The following is a 14,975-nucleotide window of genomic DNA, read 5'->3' on the forward strand; positions in this document are numbered from 1 at the left end:
CAGCAGCATCCTGGCTTATCTCCTTTGATGATAGAAAAGGAGTTTTTTTCCCCTTGGTGTTTCTTCTCCGAATACCACAAAAACAGCTAGGCCTGTCCCTGGGGATGTATAATAGGTTGGAATGGTCTTGCCATGGTCTTGCCCTAGAGAGCAGAACTAGAGGGAAAGAGGTGATGATAAAATTAAAGACTTGATTCCTGAAGTGGGTGGCTTGCTCTGATAAAATACCTGGGGTTTAATGTGACTTTGTTTTTTGAGGGGACAGGAAGGTTGTGGGGGAGATGAGAGTGATTTGTCCAAGAGCTGCTGTGGGAATTGAGTATAATTGCACAGTTGGGTCAGTCAGCCAACAGCATTTCCCATCCCCTCTCTTTACCATTTCCGTAAACTCTCATATATTACTCTGTGTGTTTTATAATGTTTTCTTCTTTGAATAGTGATTGCCGATGGCTTAACTGTGAGTGGATCTAAAGCCCGGTCCTCGAAACCTCGCAAACTGTCTGAGGGAGACTCATTTGAATTACGCTGCTCAGCTTCCACCACCTCCTCAGAACACACTCACCTGCAAGTTACTTGGGAGCTGAAGAATGGCCCAGCCTGGCAGGAAATCCTCTCTCTGACACACGAGGGCAAGTTCCAGCCCAGCCCGGAGTATGAAGAGCGCTACCTTAGTGGAGATGTGCGCTTGGACACAGTGGCAAATGACATTTACCGACTCTCTGTATCCCAGGCGCTGCCAATGGATGAGGGCCTCTACAGGTGTCTTGTGAGCGAGTGGGTGAAAGATGCAGATAGTTCCTGGCAGAAGATTCAGGAGAAGAATGTGGAAGTAGCAAGCGTGATAATCCAACAGACTGGTGAGTTTCAGGTGCACAGGTCTCCTTATGACTTATAGCCATGCCACACCTAAGCCATGGCAACTTGTGAGAGCAGAAATGAAGGAGGGAAAGCCTGGGTCAGTACTTCTGGGAGAACCTAGATTGCTGCAGGAGGTGATACTGGTGGCTCTTTACTTTTTGAGTCAGTGCTGAGACAGGGCCTCAGCATAGTGCTGGGGGAGATGTGCTGTTGAGGGCTCTGTCTTCTAAATGAGGTATAACATCCAGATTCCAATCACTTACAGTATGTCTACACAGCGATTAAACACTCGCATCTGGTCTGGGTCAGGTGACTTGGGCTCACTGGGCTGTAAAATTGCTGTGTGGACATTTGGGCTTAGGCTGGAACCTGGGCTCTGGGACCCTCCCCCACTTGGGGTCCCAGACCTCGGGCTCAAACATTTACACAGCAATTTTTAACCCTGCATGCTGAGCCCTGTGAGCCTGATTCGAGCCATTCGTGGCTGTGCCGCGGGTCTTTTATTCCGTTGGAGACGTACCCTTATGGTCATTTAATTTCCTGTCGGACCTCCCAAGAGCGGGGTTGTTACTGTGTCTTGGTGACATTTCTACTTCTCTCCAAATTCCTCTCGCCTTTTACTCTATTTTCTGTCCTATGGTGTTCAACAGCAGCCTCACTTCTCCCCAGAGGTGTCTGTGCTTCAGTGGCAAGTGTGTAGTGTTTGCTGTATATAGCTTTTCAGGGTAAAGACCAATATCATTTCAAAGTATGACTGTTTAGCTCTGCTTGTGTTCATTTTGCTGCTCCCAGCCCATTGGACGGCTTGCTCTGTAATGTTGGCAACTGTTTAGCAAGGAGTATTTCTGAGCACTGTGGCACACCAGAGTAAGACACTGTAAATTACATGTGTTTAGGAAACAAAAAGACTCCTGGTGCTGGGTTGTGAGTATCCAAATATCTCTTGCCCACAGACTTCATGAACAGATACACCGACCACATAATTGTGCTAGCCCTGCCAAAGTGTGGGGTTGTGGGAGTTGTAACAGTGATGCATCTTATCATGTAGTAGTTGGTGGAAGAATAGGCATGATGTCCCCTCAGAAATACGAGAGTGATAGTAGTTTAGGAAGTGTGTGTGACAGACTGACAATGTCCTGAATAAACTTTATGGAATTAAGACAAACTATTGAATTAAGTTAAATTTATTTAGTTGGGTTTGGTACCTTTGGGGTCCAAAATGCAATTGTTTGTGTTACTGTAGAATTGTATGTAACTTTTCTAGGGACTTGACTAATGTAAATGTTAGGAACTTCAAAAGACTTTTTTGGACAATGCGTGTAAAGTAGATTTCCTAGAATATATGGGGTGGGGGGGTGGCGGTGTGAGGAGAATGCAAATTATCCACTTTGAATCCTCCCTTTTGAAGCTACAACCAGGGGAGGAAAATCAATTGTCCACTATCTACCTGCTCCTGGAAACTCCAGCTCTAAGACGCCTGAACTGTATATAAAAGATGTTATGAGGGTGCTGATTGTGAGCTGAAGCTGTGATGAACTTGTGACCATAAAAACTGGATGGGGTGTGGAAGTATTATGCTGCTAGAGGCTGCGTTAGGCTTGGGCGATTATCTGGTGAGCTTACCACAATGCGTGTAGATTCTTTAGTGTTTTCTCTGTAGTGCTTTTTATTTTAAGAATAAAATAGGTGTGGTCATTTATACCTCTGTTATCAGTCTCTGAAAAGAAAGCAAATAGGTGAGGTTGGGCAGCCTGCTTGTGTTGGGAATAACACAGTGTAGGCAGGGAGCTTGGCAACCTGGAAATTCCCCGGTCAGAAGGAAGTGAGGTGTTTGTCTCCACCCAAGAAAGGCAACAGCTGGGGAGCTGGAAGCCTGAGAGGGGGTGTCCTTGCTGGATTGCTGAGGGGAAATATAGGTGCAGTTCTCCTGAACTGTGACAGTGTGTTCAGGCAGTAGAGGAATCTGCCATGTGAAATCCTTTGTCATAGAGAAAACCCAGAACTTAGGGTTAGATAGCTAATTCTGGTTGGTGGGGCTTAGTTGTGAGCTCTGCTGGATCAATCTGCTCCCTCTTCTCTTGGGGTATGTCTGCTAGACAGGAAAGCTCTCAAATGCTCTCTCCAGAGTCCTGGGGTACAATGCTGAGTAAGGGCTCTAATTCTGGCATTGTCTTGTCAAGTTCATAAATTTTTGAGAAGTTGGCTTATGTAGGTGGGGTTTAATCAGTGGTTGAATGAAGGGGGGGCACTAGGGATCAGCAACAGCAGGGAATGCATTTTTGATGATGATTTTTATTTTGTTATAGGCTTTTAAATTCAGCCTGGTCAATGGCAGCACTAGCAATTTGTCAGGAGCATGAGGCCAGTCCTAAATTGCATAAAGTTGAGTAGATCACATCCTCCTCCTTGTATACAAAATGGAGGGTGGCCCAGTGTCCCCTGTACATGCCGTATATACCATCATCATTCAACGTGGCCTGAGGGCTTGGCTTTGGAGAGCATTATATGCTGGGTCCTGTAGTCTCTGTAGACTGTACCTCCATATTAAAGACAAAGGTAGACGCAACGTATTCCAGGCTATTTTGGCCGTCCTGGACACTACAGTCTCTTCTGTAAATAAGGAGGTTTGAACCTGCAAAACTGATCTGGTACCGTTAATTTGTGCGCATGACTAGCTATGTAACTTCATGAACTCGTTACTGCTAACCTTGTCCTATTACCACCTTCCCTTCTATTGTTTGTCACATTTGCTTGCCTTGTTTTAAATTTGATTCTAAGATCTCGGGCACAGGGACTTCCTCTTCTTTCTATGGTTAAGTGCACCACCTAGCATGATGGGACTGTAATCCTGAATGGGGCATTCGGGCACTTCAGTGATAATAGAACAAAGGAAGCTCAGGAATGTGGGGAGGGGTGAGACTCTTACAAAAGTATCTCTTGGTTTATAAATCCAGTGTTTGAGTTCCCATGGCTTGTGTGAAGATACTTACGTTTCTTGGAAGATCCCTTCAGCTTACAGTGGAGTTGTAATATTAGTCTATTACAACCCTGCAGAATTACTGTGGAGGTTTTACTAGCCCTCTCTACTCATATCACGATGATCATAGCAGGAAAAACTAATGACACCTCAGTCAGCTGTGAGGAGGTACTTGGGGCATGTAGGTGACTGCAACTCTGCAAGTCTGGTATACTGTGGTGTCAGATTGAGCCTTCTGACTTTTCTGTGCTGTCAGATGCAGCGGTAAACTGGGAGAGGAGTAATTCTTGGTTTTAAAGACAAGGGCTTTGATGATTTGAAAAAAACCACAGGTTCTTGCATTTATATAGTACCATTCCCAAGAACCCCTAAGTGCTTTACAAACTGATAGACATTATGTACAGGAATGAGCATATAGATAGAAATCACTTCACCCACCATAGAAATGCCCAGCCACCTTCTGAGATGGGCACATGGCCACAGTTAAGGAACATGTAGCAACTCTGCTTGTACAGGATCTAGTAGAATTGGGCTCTAATCCTTGACTGGGGTCCTTGGGATCCTCAGGTCCCTTAGGACGCCAATCAGGGATTAGAGTCAGTTCAACCAGACAGTGTACAAACAATAGCTCAAACAGTCCTTGGACATGTGGATAAATAAATAGACAAATGAAGGAGAGGGAACAAGGTAACAGACACCTGACAAGTCTTGCAGCAGGAGGTAAATAATAGCACTTGTTAACAAAGCATAGGAGATGAAAAGTGTGGAAGTCCCTCCTAATACACGCTTTTCATTATTTAAACTAGGGCCGTCAAGCGATTAAAAAAATTAATTGTGATTAATCATGCAATTAAAATTAATAGCAATTAATCATGGGATTAATCGCGCAGTTAAACAATAATAGAATACTATTTATATAAATATTTTTGGATGTTTTCCACATTTTCAAATATATTAATTTCAATTACAACACCGAATACAAAGTGTACAATGCTCACTTTATATTTTTTATTATAAATATTTGCACTGTAAAAATAAAAAATAGTATTTTTCAATTCACTTAATACAAGTACTTTGGTGCAATCTCTTTATCGTGAAAGTTGAACTTACAAATGTAGAATTATGTTAAAACAATAACTGCATTCAAAAATAAAACAATGTAAAACTTTAGAGCCTACAAGTCCACACAGTCCTACTTCTTGTTCAGCCAATCGCTCAGACAAACAAGTTTGTTTACATTTGCAGGAGATAATGCTGCCCGCTTCTTGTTCACAATATCACCTGAAAGTGAGAACAAGCGTTTACATGGCATTGTTGTAGCTGGTGTCGCAAGATATTTATGTGCCAGATGCGGTAAAGATTCTTATGTCCCTTCATGCTTCAACCACCATTCCATAGGACCTGCTTCCATGCTAATGATGGGTTCTGCTCGATAACGATCCAAAGCAGTGCAGACCAATGGATGTTCATTTTCATTATCTGAGTCAGGTGCCACCAGCAGAAAGTTGATTTTCTTTTTTTGGTTGTTCGAGTTCTGTAGTTTCCGCATTGGTGTGTTGCTCTTTTAAGACTTCTGAAAGCATGTTCCACACCTCGTTCCTCTCAGATTTTGGAAAGCGCTTCAGATTCTTAAACCTTGGGTCGAGTGCTGTAGCTATCTTTAGAAATCTCTCATTGGTACCTTCTTTCCGTCTTGTCAAATCTGCAATGAAAATGTTCTTAAAGCATTGGCCTGCTAAACCCAGGGTTGTGAGTTCAATCCTTGAGGGGGCCACTTAGGGATCTGGGGCAAAATCAGTACTTGGTCCTGCTAGTGAAGGCAGGGGGCTGGACTCGATGACTTTTCAAGGTCCCTTCCAGTTCTATAGGATATGTCTAACATGCTGGATCATCATCTGAGACTGTTATAACATGAAATACATGGCAGAATGCGGGTAAAACACAGAGTAGGAGACCTACAATTCTCCCCCAAGGAGTTCAGTCAGAAATGTAAGTAACACAGTATTTTTTTAACGAGCATCATCAGCATGGAAGCATGTCCTCTGGAATGGTGGCCAAAGCATGAAGGGGCATACAAATGTTTAGCATATCTGGCATGTAAATACCTTGCAAGGCCGGCTACAAAAGTGCCTTCTGAACGCCTGTTCTCACTTTCTGGTGACATTGTAAATAAGAAGCGGGCAGCATTATCTCCTGTAAATGTAAACAAACTTGTTTGTCTGAGCGTTTGGCTGAACAAGAAGTGGGACTGAGCGGACTTGTAGGCTCTAAAGTTTTACATTGTTTTGTTTTTGAGTGCAGTTGTGTAACAAAAAAAAATCTACATTTGTAAGTTGCGCTTTCACGATAAAGAGAGTGCACTATGGTACTTGTATGAGATGAATTGAAAAATACTATTTCTTTGTTTATCATTTTTACTGTGCAAATATTTATAATAAAAATAATAAAGTGAATACTGTACACTTTGTATTCTGTGTTGTAATTGAAATCAATAAATTTGAAAATGTAGAAAAACATCCAAAATATTTAATAAATTTCAATTGGTATTCTATTGTTTAACAGTGCGATTAAAATGGCGATTAATCGCAATTAAATTTTTTTTGTTTACTCTCAGTTAACTCACGTGATTATCAACAGCCCTAATTTAAACTAAACTAAATTGATGCTGTCATCAGCTTTGCAGCCTACTGATCACAAAGGTCCTCTCTGAATGCTGGCTGTGACCATGAGTTCTGTGGACTGAGTACAACCACTGGCCAGGAGAGGAACCTGTTAAATGCTTTGGGTAAGTTTCCCAGGGCTGAAGAAGAGCTCAGTGTAGCTTGAAAGCTTGTCTCTCTCACCAGCAGAAGTTGGTCCAATAAATGATAATAGCTCACCCACCTTCTCTCTCTAATATCCTGGGACTGACATGGCGACAACAACACTGAGTAGCTATTTGCATTGCTGTAAAATCTATAGTGTATGTTGGACACTGTAGTATGTGAAGAAGCAGCAGTCTATGGAACTACCATTGTCTTCTGTGCACTTTCATTTCTGGTCTCAGCAAGCCCCTTAAGGTGAGTCAGGAGTTCAAGATTTGGCCATGGCTGCTTACATTAAGTCACACTTAACTTTCTGTAGCTGCTGCTGCTTCTTTTTTTCCCCTCTTTTTATTTTTATTTTTTTTTGGTCATAGGAGCTAAGAATTGTTTAGATGGAGGCTAAATTCAGCTCTGATATAAATGGGTGCACTTCAATAGGAGTTCTGCCTTCTGTGAATTAGGCCCCATGTGTCTCAGCACCACTGTAAGATAAGGAAATATTATTCCCATTTTTCTCATGGGGAAGCAAGTGCAGAGGTTGTTCCTTGCCTAAACACACACAGGAAGTATGTGGCAAAGCTGGGAATAAAAACTCAAGTCTTGATTTCTCCCTCCCATGTCCTAACTCCTATACACACTGATAGTTTGCAGCTTTTTTAGATAGGTACAAACCTGTAGTCAAGTCACTAAGCACTGAAAGCAGAGAGCTGAAGTTACTTGAGAACTTGCAGTACCAGAGCATTAGGTACTAAATAGTTTGAGACAAACTCTTGAAAATAACACTTGTCTTTTCTTGTTTTTTAATATTCAAGTTCTGGATGTGCTTATTGCCACAAGCAACATGTCTGTGACTGAAAGGGACTCCCTGGACCTAACCTGCAACATCACAACAGACAGAAGTGGCATCTTCCAAGCTCAGGTGACGTGGTACTTCAGTGAGTCACGTGATGATACCTTGTCGGATGCCCAAGTTTTGTTGAGTGTGGACCGTGATTCTGTGGTCAGCGACTCTCCCCTCATCAGCCTGAGTCACGTGGATAGAAATTCCTATCACCTGCTGATGCGTGATGTGGGTGTGGAAGACTCTGGCTACTATTTCTGCCAAGCAGCTGTCTGGGTGCCACAGCACAATGGGAGCTGGCACAAAGTGGTGGAGAAGACATCTTCACCAGTCAGCGTGGTGGTGACAGCATTAGGTGAGTGGCTCCATCCTGAGGCTCAACAGATAATGAGCCATTCTTTTCCTGTGTTCAATTCCACTATAGAGTATGCAGGGCAAAGACATTACAGGGTCTGTTCTGGGCACCCCACTATCCTACTGACCACAGATATGGAAAAATGTTCCTGTGCCAGGGTCTTTTTATCCATGTCCCTTGCGATACAGATCCATTCACACCCACTCTTCTGGCCTCTGTTGTCATATATTTTAGGAAAGAGAGGCATGCTGGAGATTTGCCAGGAGCCTAAAGGCCTTGTACTACAACCTACATAAACTGGTGAACTTTGGAGCTTCCACACCTTTGGTAGCCTGATAACAGTCCCTATGGGGACGGTTATATTTATTCTTTTATGACCGGTTGTTCCATAAGTGTGACATAGTAATCTGTTCGGTAAAGGTTTTTATACTGCACTCACTGAATGCCTCAATATTCAGACGGATGGTATTTGTTTGCAGGTGTCCATTAAAGTAAGTTTACCTGGACTAGCAGAATTTTCTATTCACTGTAAATAAGTTTTAAGATTTTAGAAATGAGTGAATTTTTCTAATTTAAACTTACAAATATACAAAGAATTGTCTCTTTGGCTGTACACAGGACTACCAAGCCAGGCAATCTTCGTACAGTAACTTCTCGTGGCTCACTCACTAAATTTACGACTGGATTAGACACTTGTGGTTACTGACCTTATATTTATTTTTTAGTGGCCTCCCCTATATTACTTTATTATAGAGACCCTTGATACCATATGACGGGTGGCCGACCTGTGGCTCCGGAGCCACATGCGGCTCTTCAGAAGTTAGTATGCTGCTCCTTGTATAGGCACCGACTCCGGGGCTTGAGCTACAGGCGCCAACTTTCCAATGTGCCGGGGGGTGCTCCCAGCTCAACCCCTGGCTCTGCCACAGACCCTGCCCCCATTCCACCCCTTCCCTGAGTTTACCGTGCTCTCACTCCTCTCCCTCCCACCCCGCTGAGCCTCCTGCATGCCACGAAACAGCTGATCGGGAGGTAGTAGAGCGAGAGGAAGGCGCTGATCAGCGGGGCTGCCGATGGGTGGGAGGTGGTCAGGGGTGGGGGGAAATTATGGGGGGCTGCTGACATATTACTGTGGCTCTTTGGCAATGTACATTGGTAAATTCTGGCTCCTTCTCAGGTTCAGGTTGGCCACCCCTGCCATATGACATCAAGGGACTTGTTTTACAAGTCAAAGGTCAGACCATGTGTCACTTAGGAGTATGTCATGTCTTCCAGTTCAGATGGTATGTTAAAAATCCTTGAATTACATCTGTGATATCAGGTTTCAGAGTGGTAGCCGTGTTAGTCTGTATCAGCAAAAACAATGAGGAGTCCTTGTGGCACCTTAGAGACGAACAAATTTATTTGGACATAAGCTTTCGTGGGCTAGAACCCACTTCATCAGATGCATGAAGTGAAAAATACAGGAGCAGGTATAAATACATGAAAGGATGGGGGTTGCTTTACCAAGTGTGAGGTCAGTCTAACGAGATAAATCAATTAACAGCAGGATACCAAGGGAGGAAAAATAACTTTTGAAGTGGTAAGAGAGTGGCCCATTACAGACTGTTGACAAGAAGGTGTGAGTAACAGTAGGGAGAAATTAGTATTGGGGAAAATAGGTTTAGGTTTTGTAATGACCCAACCACTCCCAGTCTTTATTCAGGCCTAATCTGATGGTATCCAGTTTGCAAATTAATTCCAGTTCTGCAGCTTCACGTTGGAATCTGTTTTTGAAGTTTTGTTGTTGAAGAATTGCCACTTTTAGGTCTGTTATTGAGTGACCAGAGAGATTGAAGTGGTCTCCTACTGGTTTTTGAATGTTATGATTTCTGATGTCAGATTTGTGTCCATTTATTCTTTTGTGTAGACACTGTCCGGTTTGGCCAATGTACATGGCAGAGGGGCACTGCTGGCACATGATGGCATATATCACATTGGTAGATGTGCAGGTGAACGAGCCCTGGATGGTGTGGCTGATGTGATTAGGTCCTATGATGGTGTCCCTTGAATAGATATGTGGACAGAGTTGGCACCGGGGTTTGTAGCAGGGTTTGGTTCCTGGGTTGGTGTTTTTGTTGTATGGTGTGTAGTTGCTGGTGAGTATTTGCTTCAGGTTGGGGGGCTGTCTGTAGGCGAGGACTGGCCTGTCTCCCAAGGTCTGTGAGAGTGAGGGATCGTCCTTCAGGATAGGTTGTAGATCCTTGATGATGTGCTGGAGAGGTTTTATTTGGGGGCTGTAGGTGACGGCTAGTGGCGTTCTGTTACTTTCTTTGTTGGGCCTGTCTTGTAGTAGGTGACTTCTCGGTACCTTTCTCGCTCTGTCAATCTGTTTCTTCACTTCACCAGGTGGGTATTGCAGTTTTAAGAAGGCTTGATTACAAAACCTAAACTTAATTTCCCCAATACTAATTTCTCCCTACTGTTACTCACACCTTCTTGTCAACTGTCTGTAATGGGCCACTCTCTTACCACTTCAGAAGTTATTTTTCCTCCCTTGGTATCCTACTGTTAATTGATTTATCTTGTTAGACTGACCTCACACTTGGTAAAGCAACCCCCATCCTTTCATGTATTTATATCTGCTCCTGTATTTTTCACTCCATGCATCTGATGAAGTGGGTTCTAGCCCACGAAAGCTTACGCCCAAATAAATTTGTTAGTCTCTAAGGTGCCACAAGGACTCCTCATTATATGTGATATCAGTTAACTCTTGTGGACAGGATTATGATGTAGAATTATAGAAGCTGGAGATGGAAAAGGACGTGGTAGGCTCATCTAGCCCACCTCAGCTGCAAGAGCAGGATCGTATTCTCCCCACGCTCAGAGGTGAATGTGTTCTTAGATTGATATTCCATTGTGTCTTGCCTACACCAGAGATGGTGAGTTAACCAGCTTTTGCTCTGCATTACCCTGGCTGAACTCTTAAGCTACAAAGATCCTGTTTTTATGCAAATATCCTGAGAAGCGAACAGTCACGCTGGAGTGATCCAGAAAACCAAACCTAAGCAGAATTTCTAAAGAGCTGTATTGTTCAGTTTGCCATGACATGTCACTATCTCTCAACGAATGATTAAAACAATTTCTTTATTTGACTTTTGCATTTAGGATCTAAATTACTTTTGACAGCATTTCAAACCCGGAGGGGGAGGGGGGGACATTTCTACCCACTCTCTATGCTAAAATCCAGAAAGTACTGATTATCTTTGAGTTAACTGAGCCTAGTGCCAGTTAGTGCCCAGGCTGGTGTGCAAGTTACCCCACTCCCCCCAGTTCTGCCAGTGCACTCAGTTGTGGCTTACATTTCTGGGCTTCAAAACCTGGCTGCAGAAGGTCACTTTGTCTCTGGTCTGAAGCATCGCTTAGGCTGGCGGAAATTTCCTGTCCTTTCTCTCACTGCCTAGCTGAGGTGCAGGAGTGTATAAAAGCTACTCCTCAGACGATACTGCTGCCTAGGGCTGTGAGGGGGTGGGAGAAGAGTTCTCAGCATGTGAGGTTCTAAACTGCATCCTAAACTCACCACTAACCCCCTCCTCCTTGATTGAAGTTCAGTGCTAACGTGGTATTAAGTCACTGAACTGTCAGTGAGGCTGTTCGTTGACAGCTGACAGAGTGGAGGAATGAGGCTTATCCAGGGAGCCTTTTATTCCTTTTAAATCCTCTGTCTGAGAGTGTCTGTCAGTGTGACGTGCCTAGCCGGAGTGGTGCTGTCAAAGCCAAAACTCTCCCTAGCAATCCTTCCTCCTCCTCAATAATATTAATAATTAATACTAATACCAAAGTGATTAGCTGAAAACTGTTTCTTTCAGCTCTTTTCTCATCCTGTTCCCGGCCTGAGAAGAACTTCAGCCTTCAAACTCTCCCATCTTTGTACCAAGCTGCTAAAGCAGTCACAGGATACCACCTTCTGTAGCTACCACTCTTGAATTGTAACCCCTCTGGCTTTGGAGGGGTCAGATTACTGCAGTATGGTTTGAGTAACTTGTCTTTCAGTTTCAAGTCTTGAAGACTATTGCTGTGTGTAAATAAGATGTGAGGAGTGGTCTAGCTGTCTAGGATGTGTGGGGATTTAGTTCTCTCAAGGATTGCGGTGCTGGGTCTCATGGCCTCCTACACAGACCTGTTATTTGACAGTGGAACCAGAATTCTGTGCATTGTTTTTTTTTAGGCCTTGTTTATACTGGGAATTTTAGGAAAATTTCCCACTGTTACTGGTGCTAGCAACCATGGAAGCAGTAGTGTAAACTAGTTTCTTGCATTTTTACCCTTGTCATCTAATCCTGTAAAAACCAATGATTAAAACAACTGATGTCTAGTCTACACTAGTGTTCCCATGGTTGCTAGCACTGATGAAGCTGCACTAGTAATAGCAACTACAGGAGATTCCCTTAAGATTTCCAGTGCAGATGTAGCCAGATTAAGTGGAATTGTACTATCAAATGTTCCCAGAGACTATTAGCGCACCCGGAGAGAAAAGGCGCTAGGGCTTATCTCCTAGCGTTTCCACTAACATGTTCTAGTGCCATGTTTCAGAGGTGGCTACATTTTAGACTTGCATTTTCTTCTCTGCCCCAATTATAGACAATTACTGTTTCTGAGATTAATACATCAACCACAAGATAAAGGAATAAAGAATAAATTTGTTGAAAACAAAAACAAAATGTTGGGATATTTAGTCAGAAAATAGTAGGAAGTTTGGTGTTGTTTTTCAAGTAACATTAAAAAAAGTAATACAGGAAAAATAAGTCTTTTCTTATTGGTAGAAAAGCACTTATTTCCATAACTAAAATTCAGTGCTGAGATTCTTACCATAGTATCTCAGTTCACAAGCCTGTGGTCTGCTGTCTCTGTAATCTAGTAGAGAACAAAGTCATGCAACCTTGTCTCATCATTTCCTGGGTCAGGACAATCATCTTTTCCAACCTTAGATTCAGCCACTCAGCTCTTAAACTATGAACTTTGAGAGATTCCAGCTCCATACAGGTTGTACCACTTCACAGTTCAAACTCAAAATTGCTTTTGGTACATTCATCCTTGGTTGTCATGTTAACCAGCTAAACATTCTAGGATGCTTGTTGGAGTTAACCTTGACAAGGTGTTGGCGTTGTCCAGGGCCAAGGCAGGAGTTGGTACTGGGGATCTGTGGGGCGTGGGACAGTAAGTGGGAAGGGGTGGTGTCTGGGGATGGCCGTTTTATCCTGGACAGGTAGAGGAGATGGGGTGTCACTGGAGTCTCAACCGATCACTTTTCAACTTGAGAATGAAGAGTCCCAAGTTGTACACTCATCCTGAGCTCTCTTGGGAAACACAGAAGGTGATTTAAAATCTGAGACTGAAACCTGCACACTTGGATGTTGGAGAACAGGCCAGGGAAGGAAACGTTATTTCTCAGATGCCGCGTCACCTTGAGAGGCTTTGGACCTGATTTTCTGAAGTGCTGGACTCCGGTAACTCCAGCTAAAGTCCATGAGAGCTGAGACTCAAGCTCAGTGAGTGAGTTGGATGTCTAAAATAAAAGGCCACTTATGAAAATGTTGGTCTCTGGGACTTGCTGATGGTCACACAAATCTATGGCAGAGCCAGAGTCTAGGTTCCCAATCCTCTGATTTTACAAATCTTCTATATTTAGCCCACATGCTTTTTATGTGTCATGTTTGATAGCTCCAGATATCAGGACTGCACTTGGTTTTCACTGTTACCTTGGTGTTTCCTTTTTACTTGCTACTTTTAACATGTTCTCTTGGCTTTCTTCCCACTTTCCCAATTCCCTTGCAGAGCTGGACTACCAGATAGTTCTGAATGCTTCTAAAACACCTAAATTTTCAGACGACCCCACAGAACTGGAGTGCAGGATCATGAATGCACAGAACACAGAAGCAAACCTACGTTTGACGGTCTCCTGGTACTACAGAATGCGCCTGCGCAGTGACGCTGTTGTGACGGATGAACTTCTTGCCACTATGGATGCAGACTGGACGTTGCAGGTTGGGGATAAGAGCAGAGAGAGGACCCAGAATGGGGAAATAATTTTCTCTAAACAGGCCGTGGATACTTTCAGTTTACGAATCCAGTGGACTTCTGAAGCAGACAGAGGGGATTATTACTGTGTCGTCTCTGCCTGGAGCTGGCACCACAACAACAGTTGGGTAAAGAGCAAGGATGTGACTTCCATGCCAGTCAGTGTTTTCTGGGCTACCCAAGGTAAGTACTTCACACTTACTGGTTTAAATCTCTTGCTGCTGGTAGCTGCTGATTTCTTAGCTTTCTCTTATATAGCACCTGTCATCCAGAAGTATTCCAGTGGGCTTTGGAAGCTACGTGTATATATACATTTAGGATTTGTTTCATCCACTACAGAATTGTAGCCCCTTCTGGAGTGAAAGGGAGCAACTACTTAATGGTACTAACAGTATCATGGAATGTTTTGGAAAGGAAGTGAAGAATAACACTGTATCCATCAAACTGCAGTGGGAATTTAGGAAGGCAGAATGTAACTTTCAGAACTGGAATCAGGCCAGGGCACTGAGGTTATTGTGCCTTCTATTAAGAAAAATGTCATGGTACACAAAGCTCAAGCGGTCACGATCTTTATCTCCCACATAAAGATTTTTTCCAGGATGCATCTCGTTGCCAACAACTGGGACATTCTCTTTGCCTCTGTAATGCCTTTATTGTTAAGCCGGTAACCTGTGCTTGGTACTTTGTAAGGCCCAAAATGAAGACCGTCCATGCCTTGACAAGCTTACAGCCTGGAAGCTGTAGTCTTCTCCCTCCCATCCTTTACCTGTAGGTGCTGGCTTTAAGAAGGCACCACAGAGAAACTTGCAGGCATGCAAGGAACTGGCTTTTGAAAAATAATGGCTAAGTGTGAGAGCCATACAGTGTTGGAATCCCATTTAGAGCTGGTTTGCTGGAAGGAGGGTAACTATGGATGGGCAAGACTTCGACCGTTCATCACTGAGGCTCCATCTACACAGGGGCTAAAAAAAATTACCTCAACCAATTCTAAAAACCAGTTTAAAATGGGTTCAGACTGACTCTGTCTAGCTGGATACTTTTGGGTTGGTCCAAAATATGTTTAAAACAGAGTTTAACAACAGT

The 14,975-nt window shown here is 43.4% G+C and overlaps 1 protein-coding gene across 1 annotated transcript in view; it reads left to right on the plus strand.

Annotated features, from left to right (window-relative positions):
- Positions 1–14,975, plus strand: part of PTGFRN (prostaglandin F2 receptor inhibitor) — a 63,808-nt gene that overhangs the window by 5,751 nt on the left and 43,082 nt on the right. The window contains exons 3-5 of the mRNA XM_065420600.1: positions 438–857; positions 7,452–7,835; positions 13,650–14,075. Coding sequence (XP_065276672.1) covers positions 438–857; positions 7,452–7,835; positions 13,650–14,075 — 1,230 coding nt within the window. The remainder of the gene's footprint in view (positions 1–437; positions 858–7,451; positions 7,836–13,649; positions 14,076–14,975) is intronic.

The sequence above is a fragment of the Emys orbicularis genome, chromosome 1 (assembly GCF_028017835.1).
Source record: "Emys orbicularis isolate rEmyOrb1 chromosome 1, rEmyOrb1.hap1, whole genome shotgun sequence".
NCBI lineage: Eukaryota > Metazoa > Chordata > Testudines > Emydidae > Emys > Emys orbicularis.